Here is a 27,220-nt window from a genome sequence, read left to right on the forward strand (position 1 = left end):
ATATGAAATCACTGCACAAATATTTGAGAGGTGTTAATAAAAGAGAGACATGGGGACTGTTTTTGTAATTCTTCATGATACAATGGCAAGGAAGGAAGCACTTCAAGCTGGAGAGAAATGGGGAAGCAGTTTTGGTCCAGAAAGGAATCTGCTGCTGTAAGGGGAAAGTAATGAGCTGCTAGGAACAGAACTCACTTGTGTTCAACAGAGCCTTCCTAAATAGTTCAGCTTCTAAATACTTTAGATCTAAACCCTCATGGGATTAGTGTAGAGAAAGTACTTGTTAGACATGAGTCAGAGTGTGGATTGAGCTGCTGCTGCTTTCCAGCTCATTTTATTGACTGCTGCTGCTGCCATGGCTGTGCCAGTTACTGCAGATTTCAAGTGAAGTAAACTCCTAACTGAAACAATAAAAAGAGGCATGAACTGGGATGGGTGGGTGCTCTGCTTTAGCAAAGAGGGGTGTAGAAACTCCTTCCCATAGAATTGTAATATCACAGAATCAGAGTGGTTTGGGCTGGAAGAGACTTTAAAGCTCATGTCGTTCCACCCCTGCCATGTCAGGGACACCTTCCCCTAGAAGAAGGCAGGTGTGTGCAGAAACATCCAGCTCCATGAAGCCCAGAGAGCAGCACTCCCAGGGCACCAGTGTGAAATGGGAGCCTCCTCAAGCCAGGTCCCATGAGCTCTTGGAGGTCTATTTCTCACCCAAGATATCTCAGCTACCTTTGGAGGCATAAAATCAGCAGGATGGCTTCTGTGGTAGTGTTGGAAACAAAAAGGTTTTAATGAAAGGCAAAATAACAAAACTTTTTACCGATCTAGATGCAAGAGGTTCTTGCTCCTGATAAAATACTCACAAAAGCCATTGGTCTCTTTGTTTTCCTTTTTCTAGTAAATTGCCCGGGTGGGACTTTTTGGCTCATGTCCCATTGGCTATCCTTAAGTTTAATGTGAAGTCTCCAAGCCTATGAGATGCCTTTTCCACCTAATTGAGGAGAGAAACTTCTGGGCTTTCTTTTTTTAGGAGACAAAGGATAGTTTTGTCACTCTGTCAACAAGGGGCACTATGGCAGTGTGATTCCAGGAGCATTCCCAGGGCAGCAATGTGGTTCCAGGAGCATTCCCAGGGCAGCAGTGTGATTCCAGCACCATTCCCAGGGCAGCACTGAGGCTCAGGAGCATTCCCAGGGCAGCAGTGTGGTTCCAGCACCATTCCCAGGGCAGCAGTGTGATTCCAGGAGCATTCCCAGGGCAGCAGTGTGGTTCCCCAGCGCTGCCAGGGGTTCCAGCACCATTCCCAGGGTAGCAGTGTGGTTCTAGCTGCATTCCCAGGGTAGCAGTGTGGTACCCCAGCACTCCCAGGGGTTCCAGCACCATTCCCAGGGCAGCAGTGTGGTTCCAGGAGCATTCCCAGGGCAGCAGTGTGGTTCCCCAGCACTGCCAGGGGTTCCAGGAGCATTCCCAGGGCAGCAGTGTGGTTCTAGCTGCATTCCCAGGGCAGCAGTGTGGTTCCAGCACCATTCCCAGGGCAGCAGTGTGGTACCCCAGCACTCCCAGGGGTTCCAGCACCATTCCCAGGGCAGCAGTGTGGTTCCCCAGCACTGCCAGGGGTTCCAGGAGCACACCACTGCTCGCTGCCATTGCAGTGCTGGAACCAGAGTCTGTTCTCACTCTGCTGGGAGCCTTTTCATGTCTTTGTGTACTAAACAGTCTGTGCAAGCCGAGGAGATGTGTCAAGGTGTTTGTAGAGAGGTGTGTGGTGGCCCTGTGAGTTGTCTTGGTGACAGCCCATTAGGAGAGGGCTGGGCTGGCACAGCCAGAGCTGAGCTCAGTCAGTCCTGCAGCTCTCCCTCGTTAGCCACAAGTACAAAGTGCAGCTATTATGGATCAGGGATTTAGGACTGGGCCCTTCCAAGCACCAAGAGCTGTCCTTGTGATTAATAAAGTAAGTGTAAAATCACTGCAGGGACGTTTGAAAACAGTTCTGCTGGTCTGCAGCTGGTAGAGCTGAGTGGCTTAAGATCAAGGCAGATTGGCATTTGGAAAGAAGCGATTTCTGCGCCTTGAGTTTATCAAATAATAGCAGTAACAAAAAAAGCTGATCCCGCATATATTTCTTGCATTTCAGAGCAATAGCTCTATCATTTCAGAAAGCTTGTGAGGTACTTTGAACTTGACCGTTCCTCATGCTGAGTAGGAAAACGGGCAACACATCTAAATAATGTGCTTCAAGGGCCTGAATTAGAGAGAGGAATTTGAACTACACAGCTGGAGCTAGAAAGCACCTGAAAGAGAATCCAAGGCTACTTTCTGTAAAGTGTCTGGTGTAATCACAGCTATTAGATTGCTACAAATAAAATGCTAAGGAAACGAGGTGGTAAATGCAGTGGCAAATGTTTATTTACTGAATTTGTTCTCAGCTGGTGGGAGAGTGATCCTTTCACCATGCCAGTGAGAGGGTCCCAGGGAAAAGGGAACAGCTGGTGAGTAGAGCTGAAAGCTTTGAACCCGTTCTCTAAAACCCAGAGGCAAGTTCACCTGAATTAAAAAGGCAGCATTATAATGGGTGTTATCCAGTCGTGTAGTTTAGGATACACTGCTAGCAGAATGCACAGAGAAAAGCAGGTAATTTCACATGCCATAAAAAACTTGAAGGGTTTATTTCAGAATGAAAACAAGGGCAGAAACTGCAAAGATTGTAGTACTATAAGCTAGAAGAGAAAAGACAATAAATCTTAGATTAAAAAACCCAAATTAATAAAAGCATATTCAGCCTTGAGCTCTCTGTTTACCTAAAAAGTGCCATCTTCCCTATACACTTTCTAAAAATAAGCATTAGAATAAAATACATACACTATTATATTCTCTATTGAAAATATAAAAATGGTGCAGAAATACACAATGTAATGTAGCATTTGATTCTTTAGTCACTACTATTTATTCTTTAGTCATTATTTCTAGTCATTATTTTTACTGTGTCTAATGTCTTTGATTTGAAATGTATCTAGATCTGAATGTCGTTCATCCAACTCCAGTAATTAATAACTATTATAGAAAGTTAGGCAGCCTTGCTAGTGATTGCAGATATGTTTCCTGTCTTCCTTAGAAAAGAAACAAGAAATTAAAAGATTTGATGATAATTCTTATTAAGGAGGTTATGATAAGGGTAAATAAAATCAAAAATAGTGGATCAGTATTCCTGTATCACATCATCAAACAACATTTTTTTAAACTTAGAGTAAAGGTGGTTATGATCTACTAATTCTTTAAAAATTGTGGCACAGGTTTTCCACAGATCTCCAAGTAAAACTTTTTTATGGACTGTTATAGCATCACTGAAGTTGCTGTGCTTCATGGGAATACAAAGAATGCCACTCATGGCTCTGAAGAAATTGCCAGATTGATTTTCAGGAGTTTGGGTCCTAAATGACTGTTATATTTAATAAGAATCTCCACCAAGATTCTAGCGCGGAAGGAAGATCAAAGCAATTACTTAGCTCTTGCAAAATGAAGTAGGGAAAGTTCCAAAGTATCAAAGTATGCAAGCTGAAATAGCAGGAAGTCTTCAACAAAACCTGGGAGATGAATGGGATGCTTGAGAAAGGCTTTTCAGGGCCAGGTTCCAATTTTGCATAGTGCCTGCTTGGTTTTGTTCCATGTGCTCAATTAATATTATGTATAGTTTTATAGCATTATCATAAAGAGATCCTTAAAAAAGGAGACAAAAGTGAAAGCCAGGCCCTTCATTCTGTTGCTTTTTTTGCTTCTTTCTTTTCATGAGCTGCAGCCTCTGCCACTTTGCTTCCTTTCCCCTGGACTTTCTCAGTGACACCGTGGATATTCTTCCAAATGGGTTTTTGAATGTCGTCCCCAGTGGTGCATTCTAACTGACTCAAGTTGTGAGGCAGATTGTGCAAATTGTGCAGTCAGGACCACTGCAAAAGTAAATCCCCTTCTGCAGCTGCTTTATTTGCAGTGGGACGCCGATGGCTGTTCAGGAAAAGCAACTCAGCCAAAAAAAAAAAAAGGCACTTCAATATTTGGAGGTTTCATCCTTGGAAGGAAGAGTTTGCTTCTTGACTTCTTTACCTTCCAAGCTGTTTCCTGATCTTTCCGGCCTGAGGGAGAGGAGCTGTAGGGAAATTCTGGGGGGTGCACGTTCAGTGGTTGTACCACATGTATGTCTGTGAATGTTTTCATGGCAGCAAGGTGTGGGAATTGTTTCAGGCTATGTGAAAAACACCAATCACTTGTTTTTAAAGTTTTAAAAGTTTAATAGTAATAAAATGGTTATAAAAATAGTAATACAATTAGAGTAATAATAATTTGGACAATTTGAATTAGGACAATATGAGACAATAGAGACAAAGTGTTATGGACGTCCGGGTACCTTTTCTGGGCAACACAAGCCCGAAAAAGATCACACATTAACAGAGAATTAACCCTTAAAAGCAACAGCCTGACATATTCATACACCTCATACATGATGCATAAATTCCATTCAAATACAGGATTCTGTCGGGTCATCATCATCTTCTTCCTCTGAATCCTAACAAAAAGTTTGTTTCTTCTGATAAGGGAGCAATAAATTCTCTTTCTCTGAAAGATTCAGGTGTCCTGTGGCTGCTGTCTCGCTGCAAGTCCTTTCTTTAAAAAAAGTATCCTACATAGCATAGTTTCTATTTTAACAGTTTTTATAACCTAAAACTATATTTAACACAGTACTTAAGAGAATTAATACAGCATTACTTTCTAACACAACACATATAATATTCATTTTAACATTTGCTAAAAGTCAATCATAAAATACATTCATTTTTCAAAGGTACAAGGAGACAAAGCCTTGACTTAGACATTATGGAGGGAAGGAACCTCATGTGAGAATGCAATGAGTGCCATTAGCCCCAAAAAGGACCAGATTTTCCCTTCCCATTCTTGGCAGATGTTTGACTGATACATTCTCAAAAGCTTGCAGGAATGGGAACACTGCAAATTCTACAGGCAGCCTCTGTGGGCTCTCCCCTAATGTTCAACTGCAACCTTTCTTGGTGCAGCTGAAACCCATTTTGGGATTATATTTTAGGTCCATTATTTCTTCTCTTATCCCCACTGGACAAGGAGAATAGTTCCCAGTAATTTTACATATTTGGCTGTAAAAACTTTCCTTATACTTCCCTGACTATACAAATCAATATTTTTCAAAACTGGACCCACTGTTGCAGCTGCAGCCTTACCTGTGTGAGTGCACTGGAATGATTATTCCACACTTCTTCCACAGAACATACAAACCAATACACCAGGAAATGCTTGAGCACTTTTATCAGCAAGTTGCTGTTGTCTCACATTCAGCTCATTTTGACTCCACATTCTCTTCTGTCTTGTGAGTCATCTGCTCTATTGTAATTGGCAAGTTAATTGTTTCCCTCACACAAAATGCCTTTGGCTCGCCAAATTGAGTTGCATCCTGCTATTTTAGACTCTCCAAATTGTGAAAATTGTTTTGAACACTAATCCTCTTCTTCCTGTACTTGCAATGGCTCCCAACTTTGTGTCATCTGAAAGGCTTGATAAGTTCTCCCTGCCTTCTGGCTTTCAGGAAATATTGAATGATTCTAGAAGCAGAACAAACCCCATGAACCACATCATCCATCTCTGCACTTGACAGTGGGCCATTGATAACTGTTCTGAATACAATCTTTCAGCAGGCATCTACCTGCCTTACATTAGTTTATGGTAATTCTCCTGCTTTTGAACTGCTCCTGTTTGGCACATCTCCTCCTCATCCATCACTGCATGCTGAAAGTGATTATGATTTTATTCTCCATTTGTTTCTGGGTTGAACTGAAGCAGAGCAGGTTGAATGCTCAGCGAGTTAATGTTCTGTGTGCTGGGTATGTGTTGGTGTTTGGTGAGCCTGGATTGTGTTCTAAAAATAAACAGATGGTCTCAGTGCTTCCTGCAAGCCTGGCCTGAGGACTGGAGAATAAAGCAAAAGAACAAATAAATATCCTTGAGATTCTCCATGCAGAACTCTCTTAGCCTGTATTTGTCTTGATCATGATAGATGAGGATGGAGCTTTTTGGTGTTCATAAATTCCTGCTGCTGACCTCAGTTCTATAGATTCTGGATATAGTGGTAACAATCAGCCTGTGTAATTTGGATGGATTTGGTTCTTTAAAACCTGCAGTTCTTTTTATAGTCATTTAAACAGTAAACTACTTTTTAGCCTTTTATTGTGTTTGAAATGGAAACTTGACTTTGACTCAGCTTCTAGCAGGTGGTTTATGGTCTGTGACAGTGGATATGTATAAAACTGTTGAAGCAACAGCTTGTGTTAGTACCTTTATACAGAAAAAAAACAAACAAACTTTTTATGCCTTAAAAGTCAAAATTTTAATTTTTATTTTGGCACTTCTAAAGGTATTCAATCTGCCTGATGTATTTCAAACCATAGGCAAGAGCTAAACTGTTCAATACATCAAGAGACAAATTAAAATACCTGTCTGGGAAAAAAACATCAATTTAGCAAAATAATTGACTTTTCTCAGTGGAAACTGCAGAATACAAAATGTGGCAACTCATACAACTCATCTGTAGACTAGAGTGAACTATGTAAATTAGGTTACAAAACCCAAACAAACATAGAAACTCTGCCTAAAAAAATAATGGAGATAAAGTACAGTATGCTTAATGCAAGCCCTATTGAAATAATGGTTCATTGATATTTGCATCTGCTATATTAGTGAAAAAAATGAATGTGGACCAAATTCTGATAGCCTGGCTTTGCATTAGAATGCATTTTATGAGTCATTTCACTTATAACAATAGACTTATTTGCAGAATGCATCATTATTATTCATCAGTAGTAACCCAGTCAGTCCAAACCAGCCACAACTGTCAGATGCTTTTAGAATTAAGCATCATTTACTTCCCTTATCCAGCCTGCCATGGAGGAAATGACCCTACTCTTTCACTGACTGTATTTTGCACCTATCAAATCTGATAAATGGGGTTTGTTGCTCCCCTGCTTTCACTCAGAAATTTTAACGCAAGCATTTTCTTCAGTGTGTGGCAGAATAATGTGGGCTCCCTCCTGAGGCACTTTCACCTGCTGGGCCATTGGCCTTGAGGCTCCAAACCCTTCTTACTGTGGGCTTTTTATTGCCTGTGCTGGAATAAAAACTCACTAATTGAGAGTTTCCCTGTGCCTCTGCTCGTGTTGCTGTGTCACCTGCTGCAGGTGACCCTTCCTTGGCAGAGGGGCTGGACCTGCTGATCTCCAGAGGTCCCTTCCACCCCCAGCCCCCTGTGGCTCTAAATTCCTTGGGAATAAGAGATTTCTCTGCCTTGGCTGCTGCAGAGGTTCCATTTTCCTGCAGAACTCTAAAATATGTGAGGCAACAACCAAAAATATTGCACGGAAAAAAATTACAAGAGTGTAGGTTCCAAGCCTGCTCTCATGTTATATTTGGTGGTTTATGGAGGAAGTGAATTGCTTTTTTATAAATGCCTTACACCCCCTTGCTCTTAGTGTGGTCCCCAGCCATGAAAAGAAGGTCTGATCAGGTTCTTAGTATTACATTGTTAAAGATAAATGGATATTTCATAAATGTTAGCATGTTCTTTATAATTTGTAAATGTTAGAATTTACAAAAAGGCATCTCTATTAATGCAAAAAGACTGTTTCTTTATTCTATATGAACAGGTAATCTCAGCATTTCAGCCAGTGTCATTTCTAAAAGGCTTGGTTAGCAGAACCTGTGCCAGACAAAAGAGTAAGAGGTGGATGAAGCCTCCACAGCTATTCCAATCCCAAAAAAGAAAACAAAACTAAAACAAAGATTTGTTGAGTTACTGTCAGTGTCTGCAAGAAAACATTATTTTTAAATGGAATTTTTAAAAAAATTGATTTAACAAAAAAGCCATTTTTCAATGGCACATTTTGAATTGTATTCCCTAGGTTTAGTGGGGCTTCTTTAGTCTGTTATGCTATGATCATGGTGGACTTGACTAAACTGCAATGAGCACTATTTAAATTTACCTTTAAACATTTAGTATTACACTTTCAATACATGTTGTGAATATATTAGCACATTATAGGTGGAAAGAAAAAGTTGTTATTCCTTCTACTACATGTCCATGAAATCTCTAGGAGTTTACAGTGGATCTGGCTCCAGAATTAACCAAACTCTCCATCGTTGATATTTCCTTCAGCCCACTCACATTTTATATTTCGGTATACAGCAGATCATTGAACTTCTGTAGGTTTAAAAGCATCTTAACCACATAAAGTAGGTGATGGCAGCTTGGTGAGATCATTGTTCCACAGGTGACCCCCCCTTGAGCAGTGAGTGGAGTTTGGCTTTCTCCTGGTCAATTTTAGGCAATCAGTTTAAGACTTAAGAGAAGAACTGTGTTCTGCAATCTACACAGGAGCAGATTAAATAATGGGTTTGGGTTTTAATTATTTTAAACAATCTGAGCAAATGTGGTTAAGAGTGTTCACAGAGTCAGATTTCTATGTTGATGTCTTCTGTTTGGGAATTCTGTGGGGTAAAGATGGATTTCTGTGGGAGACAGGGCAGAAACCAATAAGTTTGTCAGGAATAAAATGAAATAGAAATATGTATCACAGCTATGATTAATTCTTGGGTTTTGAACCACAGCTTCAGTGCATTTCTAATTAAATCAAGGTAGGTGACCTCTAATACAGTTTTTTCAAAATCTCAAATTCTTTTTCATCTTTTGTATTAAGAGGCAACCTAACTGGACCTTTGACATTTTTTGTATACCAATATTTGCATATATCCATAAAAACAGCTGCAAACTGAATTTGTGTCTGAACCTGATTGTTTCCTCCCCCCCATTATTGTAGCTATAATTAAAACAGCTCTTCCCAACATGGACAGAGAAGCCAAAGAAGAATATTTTGTGGTCATCCAAGCAAAGGACATGGGAGGACATATGGGTGGACTCTCTGGAACTACAACAGTGACCATTACCCTCAGTGATGTGAATGACAATCCTCCTAAGTTTGCACAGAGTAAGTGCCATTGTATGTGTGTGTGCTCCTATTTAAAAAACTATGGTGTTTTTCTTTTTTTTTTCTTAAATTCAAGTATTTTTAAATCTTCATATTGCCAGGATTTTTAATGTCATTTAAAAGATGTAGCTGTGACTACATCACAGCTGTGAGAAAGGTTAATCATCCTCTACCTGATTAAGAGCTTAGAAAAAAGAGAGTAATGTCCACAACAGTGTTCAGATCTCTGCCTTCCTTGTTACCCCTCTTACACCCACCCAAAAGGGCCTGGACACTGCTGAAAACATATTTATTTGGACACTGCTGAAAACATATTTATTTCCTCTCAGTGCAGTTGCTTCTGTGTGCTTTGCTGCTTCCATCTCATGCAGACAAGTGACACCACCAGTAAAAGACACATATAACAGATAAAAGGAATAAAAGCCTTGACTAATTAGGCAATACTGAAGAAAACAAAGAAGATAAGTCTGAATCTAGATAATTGTTGATCTTTAATTCAAAATCCATATTTTCTACTGTGGTTCCAATGGGTATCTTGCTGAGTTAGGTTAAAATGATTTGGCATCCTGCTGAGATTCTCTGCAAGCTTTGTAGTCTGTTTCCAAGATGAAGACAAAATAGAAAAAAAAAAAAAGAGGAAGAAAAGCATAATGACTGGATTGATTTTATTTGGAGCTGGTGCAACCTAATACACTATTAGAAACTTAGCATTTTATCCAGCTTGTTCTGGAAAATTAAAGTTAAAAGTTTTTTGAGGCTGCATCCAGATTTTGCATCATTTTTGTTTTCCTTTTTTCTAACAAGGTGCTCAGGAACCAGTGTAAAGGTAATTTTTTTCCATCTATGGATGACTTCAAATCCACTTTTGCCCTATTCTGAGGACACAGAGTAAAATGAGTTTATCCTACTGTTCAGCATTTGATAAATCTGCTTCTGTAGCCTGTAGAAAATGTACATAGAGAGAGAGAGAGAAATCTAATACAAATAAGCAGAGGCAAAAGCTTATTTTCAAAATATATATTTTATTACCTCATCTTCGTGGTTTTTAACAGATAAGCACTCTGCACAATAAAAGGTTTTCTCTCATAAAGCAGGAAATGCATAAATTTTTGACTTTGTGTCCTGTTGTACTGCCTTTCCCTGCGTTAGTGTTTTCCAAGAATTTCCCTAACAATGCCGTGCCCACAGCTGAGCTCTATCACCAGCCTGCAGAGGGATGTCTCTTTTGTACCTGCAGGGTCCTGTGGCTCCACTCAGGGAGCACAGACCTGCCTTTGCCAGCTTACCTGGCTTTACATTGCACAGCCTCAGGAAGCCAACAGGGCAAAAATCTGACCCAAAATCAGCAGCACAGCTGGTCCAAACTGGGGCAGCCCAGGGCCACAGCATGTGGGGGTGAAACTGCCCTTTCCCAGGGCTTTTGGGCACGCTGCATCCCTATCCCTGGAATACATTTGCTCCTGGATGAGTTTTCCTGCAGCATCGAGGATGGTGCTGCCTCTGAAGCTGTTACAGCCCCTGCAGGATTTGAGCTTCCCCCTAGGAATAACCACTGACCATTATGCAAATTCTTAAGGGAAAAAAACCTGCTTATCACTGGGTTATTTTATTTTATATATATATAAATATATATATAAATGTGTGTGTGCGTGTATATGTGTATATATATATATGTATTATATATATGTGTATATATATGTATTTTATATATATGTATATGTATGTATTTTTTACATATATATATGTATATATATGTATTATATATGTCTATATATATATTATTTTATATGGTTATTTTATTTATATTTTACTGGTTGTTTTATATATTATATATATACTGGGTTATTTTATTTTTATATATGTATTATATATATGTATATATGTTTATATGTGTAATATATATGTATTTTATATATGTGTATATATATGTATGATATATGTCTATATATATGTGTATGTATATATTTTAAAGTAATATATAATTAATAATAATTTTATAGAGACAGAATTTGATTAGAGCAAGGTTTTTATTTTAAAGAACATAAGTATTTTAGGACTATAAGTCTAAACATTGAAACATATAATAAATATATAATAAACATTGAAACATATAATAAATATATATCCATATATATTTATTATATAAATAACATATAATATTATTATGTATTGTGTAATTATTGCTGGGTATTATGTATTTATTGCTTTAATGATGAGCCATAGTAACATTGGATCTGGGTGTTATTACAAATTCTACCTTTTAAAAGGTGCCTAGCACCACAGATTAGCCACGACTCTGCCCTTGGACAAGAGCTGAGCAAATCTGACTTTGTTATTTTTTTCTACACTGTTGAAGCACAGTTTGCATTTGCCTGGAAAGGAAAATAAGAAAGGATCAAACTTACAATAAGCCCAGCCAGAATGAAATAGAAATTCATAAGATGTAATACATGCTGCTTGCACAATAAATGGTAATGAGCTCGGGAAACAGGGTGTTCTATCAGGTTATTGTTTCCAGGCAGGACAGAAATGTATATTTATGGTTTGATTTCAGAGAGTTAGCCTCCTGGGTTTTAGAAATGAAAAAGATGAACTTTCACTACTTTTGTAATCTCTCTGAAATAATTTTAGAGGCGTTTTATAAGTCACTGAAGTTTTTAACCTGGCAGTTTACCACAGAATTGTAATGAGAGGAACTGTGCACTGCTGTGGAAACCCAGGGCTTTCAAAGATGCCCAGTGTGGATATTCTGGTCAGCTCAGTCCTACGATACAATTCATAATTCTGGAGAGGAATTTGTGTAAAAGAGTAAGCTGCATCATAACTTTTAAATTTTTCTTAATATTTTGTAAACTGTTTTAATAAATCTGCGAGCAAAATTTCAACTTAATAATGCAATCAGCTGTGCCTGGAGATTCAAACCACAAAGTGTGGACAGCAGAGTAAATGATGAATGCATAATTTAATCTCCCAAGGCACTTAATTGCTTTGGCTGCTCATTGTTTTTGAGCCATTATGGATATTCTGAGGAATCTTGATGATCTCCAAATTATCTCTAATAATTTAGCCTAGCAACATTAAAAACAAGTCACTTTGGGATTTCATTGTGCAGCTAATACATGTATTTGTGAATTCCTCAGTTTCCGTCTTATTTTCAACTGTTGCTCCTGAAATAATTTACAACAGGTAAAGCCAGAACTCCAGAACATTGTTTTTGGAAAATTATTACCTGCTCTTAACAGATTGTCTTAGAACAACAGGGAAGACAGGGAAGAACAAGGCCAGAATCCTGTGTTAAAATTATTTTAATGGTCTCTTCTATTACCCTTGAATTCTTTGCTTATTTTAACTCCTGAGCAGCATTTTGTTTGATTAGCTCCTATATTAATCTTAACTTCAATAAGAGTCAATTATAAAGAGGTAGAAATAGGAGGACTCTAGAAAGAATTTTGGGTATAAAATGTGTGTCTTGTTTTTAGAGTAATGTAAGGAGCAGGGAGATACAAAAGAAAATAGGTATTTTGGGTTTTGCCTTGAAAAATTCTACCTAAAATAATATATCTAAATAGATTTTTTGATCCTTTTTAGCTTAAAAGATTTGAAGCAGGTGTAACAAAAAATAAAATATTGACAATTTGAATTGTAATTTCTAATGGATTTTAGTGTAACTCTGCAAAAAGTAGTAAACACAGTAATGATTACTATGAAAAGTTTTTGTTTCCAGTAAAAAAAAATTGGGAGTTTCCTTGAATGTTTCCTGATTCGTTTCTTACCACAGAAGTGAGGAGGAAGGGTTTAAACAAGCAAAATGAAAGTACATTTTAAACAGTAGTAAATATTTCAAGTTATGTAGAAAATATTTGAAGTTATGTAAGTATTTAGACAACAGATTTTTAAAGAATTATACCATTTTTTTGTGGAGTAATAGCCAAAGTTTCTTGGTTGAATTGTAACTCCTTGAGAATAAAATATCTGTATAAAAAGATAAGTTCTGCAGTGTTGAAAGGAGCTCAATATTTGTGTTTGCCAACACAAAACATCCCTGCAAGGCAGAAGGAGGAGACTGCTGGAATGGACAGGACACTCAGCTACAGTAAAGTGAATATTCTTGTGTGAGGACCACACTGTGCTGCTTTCAGTCAATAATTTGTGTAAATGGGGCTTGGGTGCAGATCTCAAGAGTTGGTGTTGGGGATGTGTAAATATTTAATGCACCCAGGGGACACTGGAACAGCTGTCATATTCAGTCTTTTCCTCTTTTTTGTAAGGTCTCTATCACTTCTCAGTCATGGAAGATGTTGCTCTTGGTGAACCAATAGGAAGGGTGAGAGCAAATGACCTGGATATTGGAGAAAATGCCAAATCATCATATGATATTATTGAAGGAGATGGAATGGATGTGTTTGAGATCACCACGGATGCCCAAACTCAGGATGGCATTATCAGAGTGAGAAAGGTAAATCTTATCTCTGTTAAAAACATAAATGTTTAGTGTATGTGTTACTACCCAGCCAGACTCAGCTCTGTGAGAAGATGCTGCATTTCCAGGGGTTCTTTCATCCATGGATGAGGTGTCAAGCCAGTGGAGTGATGAAAAGGGGTGCACTGGCCATGTTCCTCTGAATTTCCATTGAGAAAATTCACTGGGGAGACATCCATGGGTGCTGGAAATGTTAATCTTATCCGGGCTCCCATGTGGTCACATCATGACACCACCAAGATTTTGTTTCCTTGGTTCCAAAAGAAAAGAGTAGATTAAATTCCACTTTGGTGGTGGTTTAAATTTCTGTAAAATCTTGGCTGAGTATCCATCAAATAACTTCTCTCAATTATTTGATTTCCGGTGTAGCTGTTCAGAGAAAAATAAATCACGGTACATTAATTAAATTACCTGATTTTTCAGAGCTTAGTCTTCTACCTTTTTCTCATGTTGAGCTGTCTTCACGTAATGAACAGGGATTTCACTGACTTTTATTAAGGAGATTGGTAGTTTCACATGAAAAGTGTCAAATTTGGGCCCTAAAGAAAACCATGTTACCTTTTCTATGCTTGTACAGTCTTGAAGTGCGAAGGTGAGGTATTTGCATGTACACAACAAAAACATCACCCGATTATCTACAGAAATATGGGGAGAGGCAGCATAGAAGAAAACCAAAATAAACCCAGGGAAACATTAATTGCAGCTTTAATTGTCACTATTTTCTGGGGAAGGAGAAAAAGCTGTTCCTCGTGCTCTGTTCTAAGAAAGGATATTAATATAATTTATAGGAGTGGCAGAGGGTTTTAACTGCATAGCACAGATCACTCTAAATTAATCTTTGTTCATAAAAACCAAAAGTAAACAAAACCCAAACCATGATATTCCAGTGAGAAAAGGTGAATCCAGTAGGCACAGGTAATTAATATTCCACTTGCACCTGTCATTAAAGAGGTCAGGCAGATTGCCTGTCAAAACTTTGTGTTCTCTCTTTCTCAGTGAGTAGGTCAGCACTGTAGCTTTATAATAAACTGTTGTATATTTATCTAAATTTATATTTGCTTTGCTAAAGAGAAAATTATGATATACATCCCAACTCTTCCTTACTGTTATTTATTGTGTGCTGTGGCCTCTCCTGTAAGCTGAGGCAATTAGCCTTTTGCCCCAGTTCCCTTGGCTTTATTTCATAACTGAATCTCAACCATAATGTTGTTTCATATTTTCATTCTGACAGCAATAATAATTTTGGTTCTACTCCAGTAGATGATGTATGGAGGGTACTGCTCACCAACAGATTTTCTTCAGCATAAAATCATGGGCTTTAGACAATGCTGAGTAAATTTTCAATATGATATTCTGATTAGGCATGACTAAATGTATTGGGGTGCTGTCATTTCTGTAAAGCATATGAAAAGCAATTGAAGGAGTGCTACAGGAGCCATGATTGGCAAATTGTGAATATGCTGATTTATAAATCCCCATTCATAATTTCAAAAGCGTACTAATTTAAGAGCTGCAAAAGAAGCAAGATTTTCTTGTGTTTACTAGAATTTGTGAGCAAGAGCAAATCCCTTTAGAGCTTGATTCATACCTGAAAAAAAATCCACAGAATTTGAAGATATACATATTGAAGGCTTTGACAGACTTCCTGAAGATTCCTGTTTGTGCTCTTGCTGGTATTTGCATTACAGATTCAGAGTGTCTATGTCCTCTTCTTTTTATGCCTCAGACATTATAATGTAAATCTTAATATCTTCCCAATGCTTGGCAATTTGCATCTTTGAAATTTGAATGGTTGTGAGACACAAGAGAATTATGAAGTGAATATACTAATGTGCTTCAAGACACAAACTTGAATCTCCCATAATGAAAAAGTCTAACACTCAAAAGTGTCACAGATTTGGGGTTTATTTGGTGTTTCAGTCCCTTAAATCCACTGAGTTTTCATCTTTTATGAGTTAATATAGGACTGTAAAATAGTAAAAACAGTGGTAACATGGCAGGTATATTGATAGAATAAAGTAATTTGTTTTGTGATTCTGTCTGTGGGGAAAAAAAAAAAGAGAAATGATACAGAAGTAGAAATTGCTACAGTTTTAAGAAATTCCTAAGAGATTTCTAGCTCATTTACTCCTGTAAACTGAAATACAGAAGTACTTGTAGTGCAAGAATATTGAAGTACCTTCTCATATGATTAGCTCTACATTTTGTTTCTCCTATCCAACAAATAATAATTTCTAGTTCTTTGCATTTCTCACATTGTTCTGGAAGTAATAAAATATTTATTCTTTGTGGAGCCAGTTGAATTTGTTTTCTTATCTCCAGCCAGTAAAGCACTGATGAAATGCATTATTGGTATGCAACTTGTGTCATCCCAAACAAATTTGTAGTATTTGTCTGATATGTAATTGTAATGGTATAATTCATGAGAGGGAATATTTCAGTAAATTTCTTGTGAGAAACAGGGAAACAGTGCTGTTTTCTCTGAGGCTGGTAAATAAACAGATTCTATAGAAAACCTGGAGGTTGGGTTCTCTGGGAGAGGGAAGTGCCTGCTTTGAAATGATTCCGTGTGCTTAAAAATGCACATAACTCCCATCCATCAGCATTGCCACCACTTGTTCTCTGATAAATGACATTTATCCTTGTCCTTCTCAACAGCCACTGGACTTTGAGACCAAGAAGTCCTACACGCTGAAGGTGGAGGCAGCCAACATCCACATCGACCCTCGCTTCCTCAGCGGGGGCCCCTTCAAGGACACGGCCACCGTCAAGATCGTGGTGGAGGACGCTGACGAGCCCCCGGTCTTCTCCTCACCCACCTACCTTCTGGAAGTACATGAAAATGCTGCTCTCAACTCTGTGCTGGGGCAGGTGACGGCCCATGATCCCGACGTGTCTTCCAGCCCTATAAGGTAGGGCTGCTTTAAGGGGTTTTTTGGGAGTGCTGCTGGCTGATCCCAAGTGTATTCCCCAATCACTGTGTGGCTGTTTTCATGCTGCTCTCTTTCTGTGAAAATGCCAGGGTAGGGTTTGGTTTATGATGTTAGATTTATCAGTTCAGATCATTTTCAAAGTCCCCAAAATGCTCCTTGCCATAGGAGTAGTCTTATGAAACAGAGGAATGCAGTGAAAATGAGAAATGTGAGTGGTTCTTATGAGAAATGAGGTTGGATGGGGTTGAATCATCAGAGTGTATCTCTGCAGTGAATTTAAATAATCCAGTAGTGTCTGCACTAACAATACTGAGTTTTTGGTATGCAGTTGTAAGGTTGTCAAAACATATTTTGTATTCCTTTGTCTAAACCCATTCCTGGTTTAAAGATACAAAGTCAGAGATGATTATGCCCATATGACTTCTGCATCTTCAGTCTATAACATTTTCCCTTTTTGATCTAATTTGAACAAAATCTTTTATTCCACTTGGCTCAGATCAGTGGGTTTTATCTGTTTTGATGAGTGCACATGTTCCCCTCCCCCTTGGTAGTGATTGCATGGTGTGCTGAGTGTTCCAAAGCACATTCTGCTCTGTGTAGTAGTACTGCCTGCTAAAGGCATTAGGAAAACCAACACCAAAATGTGAAATTCATAGCAAAAGTATATGTGGAGAGAGTCTATTTAATAGTAATCATCACTGTGCATTGCTGCCTCAGGGAATTCAGGGCAGGCAGCATCAGGAGGATGATGTTAGTTGTTATAATCCATCATATTCTATCACTATCATTTTCTAATCACTGTCACTTCCATCAGGTTTGTTGCAGAGCTGGACTTTCAACCTTTATGTACAGGCCCTACATGATGCATATCATAGTACAGCATCTTCAGAATTAGAAATTCAGATTTGCCAACGTGCTTGGATGCTTTAGGACTTGTGTGTGAAGATGTTGGAGAGTATGTTTGAGTTTTACACAACTTCCTCTTGAGAGGCAGCTCTGATCTCTGCTCTGGGCCAGGGACAGTACCTAGGGAAGAGCTGGAGATCAGGGAAGGGTTCTGATCCCCCAGGAATGGCTGGAGTTTAGCAGGCTCAGGCTGAGATCAGGGAAGGGTTCTGATCCCCCAGAGGTGCTGGCACTGCCCAGGCTCCAGGGAATGGGCACAGCCCTGAGGCTGCCAGAGCTCCAGGAGGGTTTGGACACCAGGGATGGACGGGGGGGATTGCTGGGGGGTCTGGGCAGAGACAGGAGTCAAACTCAATTATGGGGATTTTTGAAGGAGTTTTGAATGAGTTAGAGATGGGACCTCTGAGGTTTTTAGATGATGCAGTTTATTTTTCTTACCTTCTACTCAGGCAGGAAGGGTGAGTTAGGCTCACATCTTCACCACATGGTTCAGAAGGTCACAAGACCTTTAGTTACAGGACCTTTTAAGGAGTTATTGACCAATAAAACACTGCCAACAAGGATATTTATGTTTTTGACTCAATCCTTAAATATTTCATCCTATGGGCTCATGGTACAGTGTAAGCTTTCTTAGCCAATCATGTTATAACACACAAACCTACAGTGCTGCATTCTAAACTCCTTCTTTACCTTTGTAACTACTTTTATTTTTTCTGTATCTTAAACTCTAAAACTCTAAATTTAATTTAAAGCTTAATGTGTCTCTGCTTTAAACTATAAATCCACATTCTTGCTTTGTCCCCTAAGTTTGGAAGCCTTTTCTAAGGTCTCAGATCAAATCCTGTGTTTAATTCCAAGCTGTGCCTTACAGGCCCAAAGTTCTGAGAATTCCCTGAATTTCAGATTCCAACACTCAATCCTTGTGGTCCCTTCCCACGCAGGATATCCTTTGATTCTGTAATTCTCATTCTTAAATCAGACTTTCAAAAGCAGATAACCACAGCATCAGCTACCACAGATTCCTAAACAAAAATACCATAGAATGGCAGGGTTTGATCTGTCACAATTGAAGCAGTGGTTCCATCACCGATTTTCTTGCTGCTGCCCACTGGTGTCTGTGAAAAAGACAAAAAAGATCCTCTGAGAGGAGTGTGAGACCAGCCATGGTGACAGCAAATCTCCTCCCTGTGTTCCAGCTCCACAGCAATCTCTCTTTCAATGGAACCTCAGCTTCTTCCCTGCTCTCTTTGCTCTTGTCCTGGCTCCTCTTCCTCTGCCTCCACCCCTGCTTCACTCTTACCTTGGCTGCTTTTCCACTCCTCTTCTGCTGCTCGGGAATTTTTTTTCTCACCTGCCTCAAACTCTTAAGAATTCAGACTTTTTACAAACCGACTACTGTTCTAAAACTTATCCTTTTTATTCTGCCCAAGCCCAAAAAAATGGATCTGAGTAAAAGATTTGTCTAGTTTTCCCCTTTTCATCATTTTATAAATCAAGAGAACTTCAAACTTTTAAAAACAAAAATACTTTGTGTTTGGAAACTTAATTCGAATGTTATTGCTCATCAGGTCATATAAAAACACAACATACATGAAACAGAACTGGCCAAAATTAATTACATTAAAAACAAACGTAATTTATTGGTATAATTTGTATATTTTCTTTAAATAATAGATACAGTACTTTATAAGATTTAATATTTTCTAAAATATTGGCTTAATACTAATTAAGGAATATACAGAGCCCAATTTTCTATGCAAGTTTTTTGCAACTTTTCTGTGCAACTTTTTTACTCTTGCTTGCTTACCTGATTAATTAGGATTTATCTGGGAGAGCTTTAGAAAGCTCAAATTCTTCTCTTATTTTTTGCATTTTTTGCATAAAAATTTAAAGACAGAAAAAATAATTCTACTATTAAAAGAGGGAAAATACTATGGAACAAGTAGGAGCAGAAATACAATTGCTTTCTTTCCAGTTTGGATCAAAATAAGAAGCTGGCAAGTTCTAACAGAAACATACTCAAGCACTGGTTTTATTGATTGGAATGTACATTTCAGGTGTTAATTCTGTTATTTTATCACCTATATATGATGCAGATTTTATGCATATTTTCTATGATACCAAAAATATCAAACTTTAGTTAAAAATTTGAAAAATTACAGCAAGCTGTTCTAAAACGGATGGACTGTTTTTATGTTAGTGTTGCCTGGCCTTTTTAAAATCCCCTTTTTTCCCTTCAAAACAGAATTTTAACAAGTAATAAGGACTTATATTTCAAGGAAATTACATTTTTTTCAATAGATATCTGTTCTATCAATATTTAGCTTAGACAGAGCTACTGTGTACATTTGTTATAAAAACCCAGGCAGCACAAACAAAATATGAATCACCTTCTGTGCTCCCAATACCACGTCTGCTTTGCATTAGTCTGATACACAAAGGCTCCACACATTCAGAGCATTGCAGTGCCACAAATGAAATCAAACTTGGATATCTCTGAACGTGGGAAGAGTCTGATAATTGAGGCAAAGGATAAAATGTTAAAGAATTTAGAAAAGTTATTATCAAATACAGCCTGGAAAGAAGCTTGTGGTCTTAGGGGAAGGTGTCCCTGCCCAAGGCAGAGGTTGGAATGAGAGGATCCTTTCCAACCCAGACTATTCTATTAATTTCTTTTTTTTTTTTTTTAATTGTTCATCCTCATTTCTAACCAATTCACCAGTAGTTTGCTTTTAATGCTTGTTTAGAAATTATAAAGCATTGTCTGAACTTTCTCCCACTTGATCTAAAGGCACAAAGCCTCTCATAGATTTACAAGCAGGTAAATAAATGGATTTTTGGGGCTGTCCTGTGTGGTGGTATTCACAGGGGTCGTAGCACAAGGGAAGAGATGAGAATCTCGACTCCATGTTTCAGAAGACTGATTTATTATTTTATGATATATATTATATTAAAAGAAATTGATATATTAAAACTAAAATAATAGAAGAACGAATTTCATCAGAAGGCTAGCAAGGAAAGGAAAGGAATGAACAACAAAAGCTCCTGACTCTCAGAGAGTCTGAGCCAGCTGACTGTGATTGGCCATTAATTAGAAAAAACCAACATGGACCAATCACAGATGCACCTGTTGCATTCCACAGCAGCAGATAATGAATGTTTTTCTTTTCCTCTCAGGCTTCTCAGCTTCTCAGGAGAAAAAATCCTGAGCAAAAGGATTTTTCACAAAATATGTCCATGACAGTCCTGTGCAGATCCTTGAGTTGGAATCTGATGATCCTTGGAGTTAGGATATTTTGTGAATCTGTGATATTTTTCTAATCCATCAGTTTTAAAATAAGCAACACAAGCTCTTTTTGATCCTTAGTTGCCATTGTGCAGTGCATGCTGCTCAAGGGCCTCCTATTTTTAAGGCTGATGGTGAAAAGGCTTTACAGAGTTGGGTAATAATTGCAAATAATTGCAGCTTGTTGTGTTCCAGCCCAGTAATTCCAGGATTTTGTGTCAGGGCCACATCTGGATGCCTGCTTCTCCTTTGGGGAGCGGGCCCAGTGAGTCCAGCTGAGCTGTGAGGCTCTGGTGTGGGCAGGGTGGCACATCCTGAGAAACTACAGCATGGGAATGTCATCCCCTGCTGGGACACAGCTGTGGGCTCCAGGGCTGGCACCCAGCTGTGGCTCCAGTCCTGGCACACAGCTGTGGGTGGGTTCCAGTGCTGGCACCCAGCTGTGGGTGGGCTCCAGGGCTGGCACACAGCTGTGGGTGGGCTCCAGGGCTGGCACACAGCTGTGGGTGGGCTCCAGGGCTGGCACCCAGCTGTGGCTCCAGGGCTGGCACCCAGCTGTGGGTGGGTTCCAGTGCTGGCACCCAGCTGTGGCTCCAGCAGTGCCCCCTCCATGCCCCTGGTGTTACTTTATAAGGATGTTTTGTTCATGTGCACTGAGTTATCTTGGCTAAGGCATGATCCAGGCACACAGCAAAAAGCATGAGCAATAATGTTCCTTCCTATCCAGCCAGTGCCCTCCTATAAATCACTGCCCTTCAGTGCTTTCTCTGTGCAGAGATAAGATTCACTGGAGCTGGTTTTCCCCATTCCTTTCAGCAGAGATTTCATCTTTGGCAGCAGTTGATCATTTTCTTAATTCACAGCAGGCCTTAAAAAAACCAAACTCAATATTTTGTGGCTCCCCAGTGGTGCAGTTGTTTATCTGTCACTAAGTACCCTGTCCAATCTGCCTGGCATTCATAGAAATGGAGATTTACCACTCCTGGGGTGTCAGTGCTGGGGTTCAAATCTCAGAAGGAGCAGCAAAAAAAGAGTTTCTGCTCCTATTTACATTAGTGCAAATAATGAGTAGATCAAATAAAGTCATAACAGCAACAGTGCAAGAGCAGGACTGAGAATCCTTTCCAGGCTTCTGTTAAACCACTGTGGGGTTGTTCCTATAACTGCCATAGCAGACTCATAAACTAACCCAAACTTCCCTATAACCTCTGCTGGCTTTATAGCAATTTCAAAAGATATTATTTCCCAAGATATTATTTTCTCATTTTTAGAGAAATATATGTTTTATGTATGTTTTATGGATCTGACAATGCATTCCCATTAAAAAGAGTTACAACATCATTATCGTGAAAAGAAAACTGCAAATGTATTGTTAGTTTTCCCAGGTTTATGACCCTGCAGATTTTATTTTTTGGTTTTGTAACAAATATTTATCACATTAAAATCAGGAGAGGTTGTTGTCTTGCAAAGACACTCAACTTATGTTAAAAATGTTTCCTCTTGAATTGCTGGGCTTGTGTTGTGAGTAAATAATGCTGGGATGAGATGAAATGTGATATTATAAACTCAAAAATGTTTCACTCCCTCTTTTATAACTTCAAAACCTGCATGGCAGGAAGGCCGTGAGTGGAAGTTTAAGGAAGGATTGATCCTTAGAGAAAAACTCTCTTTCCTCGGTGGAATTTATGTTAAGCCCAGGTCAGCTAAACACTGAATACCATATGAGCATTTTACATTTTATTTTGTTTGTGGACTGGGAAAAATTCTTATATGTTTGGTATCAGTAGAGTCCTTTCAGCATCATTACATAAAACTCAAAAATGAAAAGACAGGTTTAAGTGATGACTTCTTACAAAGAGCTGATTGCTCTCTTTTCTTGTATTTTCTTGAGTGAAATCTTAAACCTGTGAAAGGCTGTAAGGTATTTTTTACTAACTTCACTAGTACTAGAATTTTACTTCTAATGATTTAATTGGAACTAGGTAGACATCAAAATACAGTTAAGATCCATTTTCAAAAATGATTGCCTGAAGTTAAATACCTGCAGCTTTATTCTTCCACACAAGTGACCTGCGTTTCAGAAATGCTGAGTTTAGTGCAATTCCCATTGAACCATTGAGAACTGAGTATGTGGAGCTCACAATAAAATCAGTTTACTTCAATGTCCAAATACACATGCATGTGTCCAGCTTGAGGCAAAGATATTTGGAATTTGAGTTCATATTTTTGACTTAATATTTTTCTGGTACTCTTCGTACCTAACTAGTAATTTTTCAATGAGTAGAACTAGTTCTTCTGAGAGTTTAAAAAAAAAATATCTAACAAATCCCATTTTGCAGTTAAGCTGGGGTTTTCCTTCTTAAATCCATTACTTGTGAAGTACCTTTACCAGTGTGATCAGGTTAGCCTTGAACTCTAACAATGTAGTATTTATACACTTAAACTGAGATTTTGATAAGTTTTCATAATTTCGAGCTCTTTTGAAAGTGAGCTGTATCTTCCAGAATGATTTGCACAAATAATCTAATTGCAATGCAACTTTCATTCTAAATATGAAAATATCAGATACTGAAATAAATAAAAAAAGGATGAACACAATAATCCTGAGCTTTGAAATCAGATGCTAATGCTGTATCTATTACAATCGATTGTGTTAGGCTGGAATGAGTTTGAGTTCATTGGAATATATTTATTGTAGTGTATAAAGGGACTCCAAATCAGAATATTTTTTGGAAATTGCTTCTGCTAAAGCACGAACCAGAATGGAATAGCTGATTTGCAGATAACTATGCCATTCTCACTGCAGTAAAATACATTCTTTTACTTTTATTGGGGAATTTTAACAATGTGCTTGCAAAAGGTAGAAAAGTGATGAGAAAGTGACAGTCTGGAGTCACTTTTCTGGCCACTCCATAAAGTAATTGAGTGTGATACCTTATCCTAACTCTCCTAACTATTGTGAGTAATGTAATGTACTGTCTGTAATGCAGAACAGATGTAAAAACTGCCAGCGCATGCTGGTAGCTTCTGTAATACACAGCCACAAAGGCTTAAAAGGCTTTTGTATAAATCCACAATCAGGATTCAGTAAAACCCCTTGAAGTCAATTGCTGTTAAACCATATCAATAGTTTATCACTCAACTCCCTCTTTCCCTACCTTCCCTGTCAGGGAACTGAAGGCTCAATTTTGTCATTTAGCTTCTTTTCACGAGGAATTCATTAATAAAATAACTCTGTGCAAATGGACAAACATAAAAGCTTTCTGGAGATCTGGACCTGAGCTTTAAATCATCATCCTGCTTAATGCACCGTTGGAGCAATCCACTGCAGCTCTGGCTCCCTGCTTGGGCTGCAGAATTCACCTGGACATTCACATTTGCAAACTCTGACTGCCTGTCAGATGGAGCTTGTTTGGTTAAACATCAGTGATGTCAGCCCAGAGAAAAATCAAGCCTCCAGCATTTGCAGTGTTTTATAGGGAAAAATGGTGATTCACTGTGCTCTGCCCATGCAGCTGCTTGAACCATAAGCAAATAATGTGCTTGGTGAATTGTTCATGCTTCGTTAATCTGAGATTTATTGGTAAAATAATATTATTCAGCCCTTTTTTAAAATAACCACAAAGCCCACCACTTTTGTGGCTTAATACATTACTGTAGAAATTATCATCAGTTACTGTGAAATACCATAGAAGCTGTCCAATAAATGTGATGGATTGTGTAATTAACTCTTGATCAGCACCGTTTTTCAGAGATGCTACCCAGTGAACCTGAGGGCACTTTACGACCTTCACACTGGGTATACAGCTAATTACTCCTTGGGCAATAATTATTAAGATTTTTTAGCATCAGTTTGTCATTTTTGTCTTCTAAATTATTATGCTATTGAGCTTCTCAATCCATTTGGCTATAAAACTGCAGCTCTCAGAGGGCTCCCTAAATTGTCTGTGTGACTGTATGGATTACAGCAACTTCATTAAGTAGATTACAGGGATGTCTGTTTTGCAGGTTTTCCATTGATCGCCACACTGACCTTGAGAGACAGTTCAACATCAACGCAGAGGATGGGAAAATAACCCTGGCAACACCCCTGGACAGAGAAACCAGCACATGGCACAACATCACTATTGTAGCCACTGAAACCAGTAAGTGTTTGTGTACTCTGACTGTTCTGTTGGGTTTATAATTGATTTTAACAGTGCAAACTTTACATAATTCAGTAAAAGAAAATGTATTGGGTGTTCGAGTTAGAGAATTTTGAAAGAAAGCTTAATTTTTGTGTAAGCTCCATTTCTTTTAGTTTTCACAACAGCATTTTTTTTTAGTGAAAATGGCAATAGATATTCTGAAGTGATGGATGAGTTCATATGTACAAGGTATGCAGGGTAAATGTTAAAAAATGGTTTAAAAAGCCCAGACCTAAGCCTTATAATTAGCTCTATTAAGACAGAAAAAAATTAAAGCTTTGCTATTGTAGAAGTAAATTGAAGGCTCAAGCCAGACGTTCTTAATTCTGAGTGCTATTATGTTTCAGAGCCATAAATGATTAAGCACAGGGGTAATGTTGCATGAAAGGAGTGCTGTTGGATACATATGGATGAGTTTACTCACACCCAGCTCTCAACAAGAACCAGCACTGTTCAGGTCCACAGAGCCCTGGTGGCTGCTCTGCACACCTGAGTCAGGAGAGCTGCCCTGCCTGGCAATACGGGTCAGGGATTTTAATCAAGGAGAATTCTTAATTAATTTGGAGCTGCTGACAGGATCACACATGACAGTGTGATTTATTGTTCATATTAGCACTGTATTTTAGACAATGCATGTGACACAAGAGTATTGAGGCAAAGTGAAGCTGGGGCTGGCACCCTGTGCTGTGTCCTGAACTGGAACACAGACCCTGGAACCCTTTCTGTTCTGTACTCAGGGTGCAGCAGAACCCAGTGTGCACACACTGGAGCCAGCTCTGTAGGAATATCTGTCTGCAGAGCCTGGTGACCAGGGCTGCTCACTCCTGCACAGAGAGAACTGCCTGATGCCATGTTTGCTTTTCCCCAAATCTCTGCTTTGAAGGATACAGCATAACGGTACAGAGCATTTGAAGCTCAGTTTCATGGTACCATAGCCATGAACATAATACATTGGGGGATAAAATATGCTTATTTGGCCCATTTTTGTTGTCTAATACCTTTCCTGTGGTACTTGTCAGCAATGAAAAGAGATGGGGAAGACTGATTTGGTGATCAGAACCCAAATTTATTGTGGACAACCAATGCTTATATACTGTTTTAGGGAGACTGGTAATGTTTACTACAATGATTAGGTTAAAATCACATACACAAACTTATGCATATACAACATCTCTTGCTTGCAGAATTTAATGAAATTTTCTTTTTCTGGTAAACCAATCTGATTGAATCTTCTTTTAATCCTCAAAGTTCTCTTTGCTCTTGCCAAGGCATCCTGCTATCAAATATCTTATGCCAACCAGGTCCAAAGTCCATCATCTGTCCTGTGTCCCAATATCACATCATTGGGATTTCAAAACCAAACCTATTAGGAATCCTTGACACATGGGAAAGGTGGATGTGGGTGTGAACTGAGCTCCCAACTTCCAAACCTTGTACCCTGTGTTGCTCTGACCCACCTCAGGAATTTGAGGGTTTCATTGCCAGCAGTGCCAACAGTGCCCTGTCACTTGTGCCATCAAACAATACTTTGTTTAATCAAAGTATTCAAACAATACTTTGATTAAATTAGCAGAAATGCTTTCTGCTTGCAGGGAAGCCAAGCCACAGGGAAGCACATGAGAAGAGAAAGGAAGGTGTGGTTTAATCTGGCATACTTTTTCTACTTAATGTCTAACCAGTTAATAATTTTAATATTTTTAAAGTAAAAATATATAAAATGTTCATACTAATTTTCTCAGATCATGAGATTTACCAACAGCATGGAAAGCAGAATTATTAGTTTGTGATCCAACACTCTCAGACATTGGAATAATAAGATGTAAAGTGAATTCATTTTACAATTTGTTTCCTCCAAAAAATTAAAAAGGAACTAGATAAAAGGAATAACTTTGCAAGACACTCCTCCAGTTCATTTTTATATCTCCTTTACATGTCAGTGCAAGGGCAAAGCTGCCAGAAGTGCACTTTACTAAGGCACACAAGCAGGAAGTCTGCCTGTTGCATTTTCAGTTTTTTGAAACATAATTATACTCAAGAATTTTGCAAGAAATCAGCCTTGTCATTAGACTTCATGGGAGCCTCAGCATCTACTGCTATTGTAAAATTGCCTCTTATCAGACTAGCTATGAAAATAATAATGCCAATCTTGTTCTAAGCATTTGTGTTCCTGCTGAAGACTTATTTATGCATTCCTAATATAATTATTTGACATTTACATAAAACAAGGGCTTAATTTCATAGACTACTGTCTTTGCTTATTTAAGTGAAATTATTTTTAAGCTCCTCAAGCAGAAATTAAATTTGTTTATAGAACTGTCAAACAGGGGAAAATGGGCATTTTTAGATTTTTTTTTTTCCAAGACAATAATAGACAAAATCTC

General features: G+C 38.5%; 1 protein-coding gene across 1 annotated transcript in view; it reads left to right on the top strand.

The window, feature by feature from the left end:
- The window catches only part of CDH8 (cadherin 8), a 148,183-nt gene that overhangs the window by 67,034 nt on the left and 53,929 nt on the right, over positions 1–27,220 (top strand). Inside the window, exons 6-9 of the mRNA XM_059481460.1 lie at positions 8,880–9,047; positions 13,316–13,503; positions 16,186–16,439; positions 24,661–24,797. Of these exons, the coding sequence (XP_059337443.1) occupies positions 8,880–9,047; positions 13,316–13,503; positions 16,186–16,439; positions 24,661–24,797 (747 nt within the window). The remainder of the gene's footprint in view (positions 1–8,879; positions 9,048–13,315; positions 13,504–16,185; positions 16,440–24,660; positions 24,798–27,220) is intronic.

Source organism: Ammospiza nelsoni, chromosome 13 (assembly GCF_027579445.1).
Source record: "Ammospiza nelsoni isolate bAmmNel1 chromosome 13, bAmmNel1.pri, whole genome shotgun sequence".
Classification (NCBI taxonomy): domain Eukaryota; kingdom Metazoa; phylum Chordata; class Aves; order Passeriformes; family Passerellidae; genus Ammospiza; species Ammospiza nelsoni.